Source organism: Meleagris gallopavo, chromosome 6 (assembly GCF_000146605.3).
Source record: "Meleagris gallopavo isolate NT-WF06-2002-E0010 breed Aviagen turkey brand Nicholas breeding stock chromosome 6, Turkey_5.1, whole genome shotgun sequence".
In the NCBI taxonomy this organism is placed as follows: domain Eukaryota; kingdom Metazoa; phylum Chordata; class Aves; order Galliformes; family Phasianidae; genus Meleagris; species Meleagris gallopavo.
This window is the reverse complement of record NC_015016.2, coordinates 37,151,729-37,155,400: the sequence shown is the minus strand read 5'-3', so window position 1 is coordinate 37,155,400 and position 3,672 is coordinate 37,151,729. Positions and strand designations below refer to the sequence as shown.

The window sequence follows — 3,672 nt, the reverse complement described above, 5'->3', positions numbered from 1 at the left end:
TTAGCTGACTTTGGTCTTGCAAAGCAAAAGCAAGAAAACAGCAAACTTGCATCAGTAGTGGGAACCATTCTATACTCTTGGTAAGTACTACTGCATAAAACAACATTGTGGAATGAATTTCATTTTCAGGGTGTTTTGTTTTTGGGTTTTTTTTGTCGTTTTTCAGAGCAAACAGACAAGCTTGTGATAGAGTAAGGTAAAGGTGCAAGTTACCCACCTACAGATATTCTGCAGTAGTTGCTTGCCAGCCATTTTTTCTCTTGCTCCTTCCGGTGCATTGGCAGTAATGAGTTAAGTTGGAAGAAAAACTAAATGTCTCCTGTTCTGAGTAACTTATTCATCTACCTATAGCCTTAAGAATAAAGAAGTGAATTTTCAAGAAAAAAGAAAGGCAAGTAAAAATAAGATATAATTTTAATGACTCTTAGTGTATTTGAGGCTTCAATATTCAGTTACATTATTCAGTTACATTGTACATGTGGACAACTTTCTGAAAAATATTTGAAGTTTTTTGTAGTGAGTTTGTTTTGGATCAGTAGGCATTTGGTTTTAATAATGAAATTAAAATATTTTTGCTGTTTCAAAATTTCAGAGTTGGGAAAGCAAAACACAGACACTGTTTGCAATTTACATTTAGTAAATGCATAAATGACTGCTCTCATGCTTTGCTTCAGGCAATGTGATGTGTTATTCAGTCTGCAGAATGAGCTGCAGTTCCCTTTGGCATCCCATCTGTGGGCAAGCCAATATGAGGAACCATATCATGTTAAAATGCATTACCAATGTAGCTACCTATGTTCCTACATGACTATTGCCTTGTGTTTTCTTCTCATGGAATAGATAGCATTTCCTGTCTGAAGGATTCACCTCAGTATGTCGTTAGTGTGTGTAACTGAGAGCATTAGATGCATATTGGATTCTCTCAAACACAGATAACAGTGAGCAGCACAGAGTTCTGTGTTATTTATGTATTTAACTGATTTAACTGAGGATACGGTATTGCCAACAAAAGTGGAATCAAGGTAAAAATCTAACTAGTGGAAAGCACTAATCCCAGTATTCTTCTAATGACATTTGGTCTGTTCTGGGCATGTCATTTATGTTCAGAATTTCTGATGAGTGAAATTCTAACATCTGAAATTAATCAGGGAATTGCTAATTGGTATCATAGTTCAAGATCTCTCTTGTGTAAGATTATTGGTTAATCTTTGCCTCTCCTTACTAGTGTTTTATTTCAGAAATATGTCTATAGTGTGTTCAGCCGGAGCAGATAAAAATATTTCTCATTCCTACACCAGCTTGTTCCAGCTTCTTTGCAACACCTTTTTGCATACAGCTGCTGTTTCTTCAGTGACTTCCTGTTTCTTCTGCTCAGCATTTAGCTTTATCAAGTCAGAAGCTGACTTTCTTCTTCTTCTTCCAGGAAATTCCTGTTGCTCTTATTCCGTTTACTGTATTTTGCCACTTGAAGCTCCCATAAAGTGGAGTTTATTTGACACAGGAATTTGAAAAAGCAAACTACAATCAATGACAGATAAACAAACCAGGAATACTGCACAGCATTCTATCTATAATCTATCTATCTAGTATATCTATAATATGTTTACTCTTTTTTACCAGAACTTTTCATTCACAAAGTATCTGCCAATTAGGAGAAAAACTTGATGCAACATAATATCTTAAGTAAAACTAGAAGTGACTTCATCCTAAATCATTTCTGAGACCAGCACTGTGTCTGTGGCATTGACAGAAGTTAACAAGCCTTTTCCAATGTTGATCTTCAATTTTCTTTTCTGATAACCACATGTGATGGTTGTACACCTACCCAAATTCTTGGCTCATGTCCTCATAATAAGTTATTAAAAGTTCTGAGCTATTAGAGGGAATACTAGTGGTTCTTCTGAATTAGGAGGAAAGGTCAAGACCTCAGACTTCTACCATCTGAAAATAATTAATGTTGCCACTTTTGAGACTTTTTACTTGAGGTTTCCTAGAAGTCACTAACTCTTAAATGGCTCCAGAAATGAGCCCTTGCAATGTGTTAAGTATTTGAGTCTATACCTTAAAGACTAATGCATAACCTGAAACTGGGTAAGGCAATTGCAATGATGCATTAATTTGTTCCCCCTGAATTCTCTTGTAGTATAGCACAAATCATGAATGATGGTTTGAGTAGTTAAGAGTTGTAAAATTTTGGTGTGATTATCTCCTTATCATCTTTTTGTAGCTTCTTAATAAAATTGGTTTTTGTTCACTTTTCCCTGGGCAGCTGTTGATGGAAACCTAATGTGCTTTTTCAAACAAGTTATTTGCAAAGTGTTTGCAAGCTACAGCAATCTTTGGAAGTTTCAGGTTACAAATTTTCTTGTCCTGTCTACGTTCACTTCTTTTTTCTCCTATTCACTTCTGTGCAAAATGTAACTGATGTCTTTGGGTCTTTCTATGTTTTGTAGGAAATTACTCTTTGAGAGTAGCTCTGCAAATATCCTACAGATTTAAATATACACACATACAAATATCACGGAGGCAGTGATCTCTGCCTGCACACAACCAGAAGACAGAACAAGGACAGGCTGTGTATGTCTTTGTATTTAAAATGTATACTGGCGTGAAATTTAAAGTGATGGGTAAAGCACTAAAGTCTTTCTAATATCATGGCCATTTTAAAGATGTTAAAAAGGTTTTGCAAACAACTGAATGCATGGATTGCCACCTTTGATGTATTTGGCTGGTTCTGTGCATGACAGTTTTTTTTTGAGATAGAAACCTGTTCACAAATAAGTGACAGTTTTTTTAACAGAAGCAATGAGACTGAAGGGCAAAAGTCAGAGTATAGACTTAATCAGTGCTTGAACTAGTTTTTTTTTTTTTTCTTTTTCATTTGGATGATTTAAATTGAGGTGAATAGCTTTAAAGTAATCAAAATATTGGGATTACTTACCTTGCAAGAGCAGCAATATTAGTTCCTGCAGATAAAAAGGGAAGGATGAAGAGATGGAGCTATGTGACAAGATAGCATTGTCATTTTAGAGTAGCAGAAATTGGTTTCTTCTGAATTGACAGGAAAATGGTTCTGGGGAGTTTGAATTGCAACTTACCCTTCTTGGAAGAGTACAGAAACAAAATAATAAATGTCGAAATAAATAGTGGCTGATACTTATTTTTTAGACTTGGCTATATGTCATTATGCACGCTTAGATAAAAACATATCTCTCTGTGTACCAAACATGACCTGTAAAAAAAACTACTGAATCTATTTGTTAATCTATTTTATTGAAAACTAAGTCATCACAAATAACAGCAGACACGGTTTTATATTTAGAGATGAGCTTACAAATTATTTTTTGCAATTGTGATATTTTCAAATTCTACTTCATACTATCCTTATTCTAATATCACAGTAATTCAATTCTTTTTAATTGATTGTGTCCTTGAATTAAAAAATCCAACATGTCCATTTAGAATACAAAATATATCAGATGGATTTGTTTACACTTAATACATAAAAAATAGAGGAGATGACTGCTTTGGGGAATTGGTAATGAGTCCTGGAGTGATTTTTCGGCTCATAAATCATCGGAAACAATCTGTTCCAAGTTGATGGTGACAGAGTCTTTATTATCCAGCTGTCTTCAAGACCTACCCAAAAGAGGTTGCAAATTGTGCATTGTA

The 3,672-nt window shown here is 34.6% G+C and overlaps 1 protein-coding gene across 2 annotated transcripts in view; it reads left to right on the top strand.

The window, feature by feature from the left end:
- NEK10 (NIMA related kinase 10) overlaps positions 1 to 3,672 on the top strand; it is a 93,924-nt gene that overhangs the window by 33,207 nt on the left and 57,045 nt on the right. The window contains exons 23-24 of one of the 2 annotated variants that reach the window (XM_019616525.1): positions 5 to 80; positions 167 to 365. In XM_019616525.1, the coding sequence (XP_019472070.1) occupies positions 5 to 80; position 167 (77 nt within the window). In that variant the 3' untranslated portion in view covers positions 168 to 365. Of the gene's footprint in view, positions 1 to 4; positions 81 to 166; positions 366 to 3,672 lie in introns of those variants that run through there. The other variant, XM_031553945.1, reaches the window with a different exon arrangement.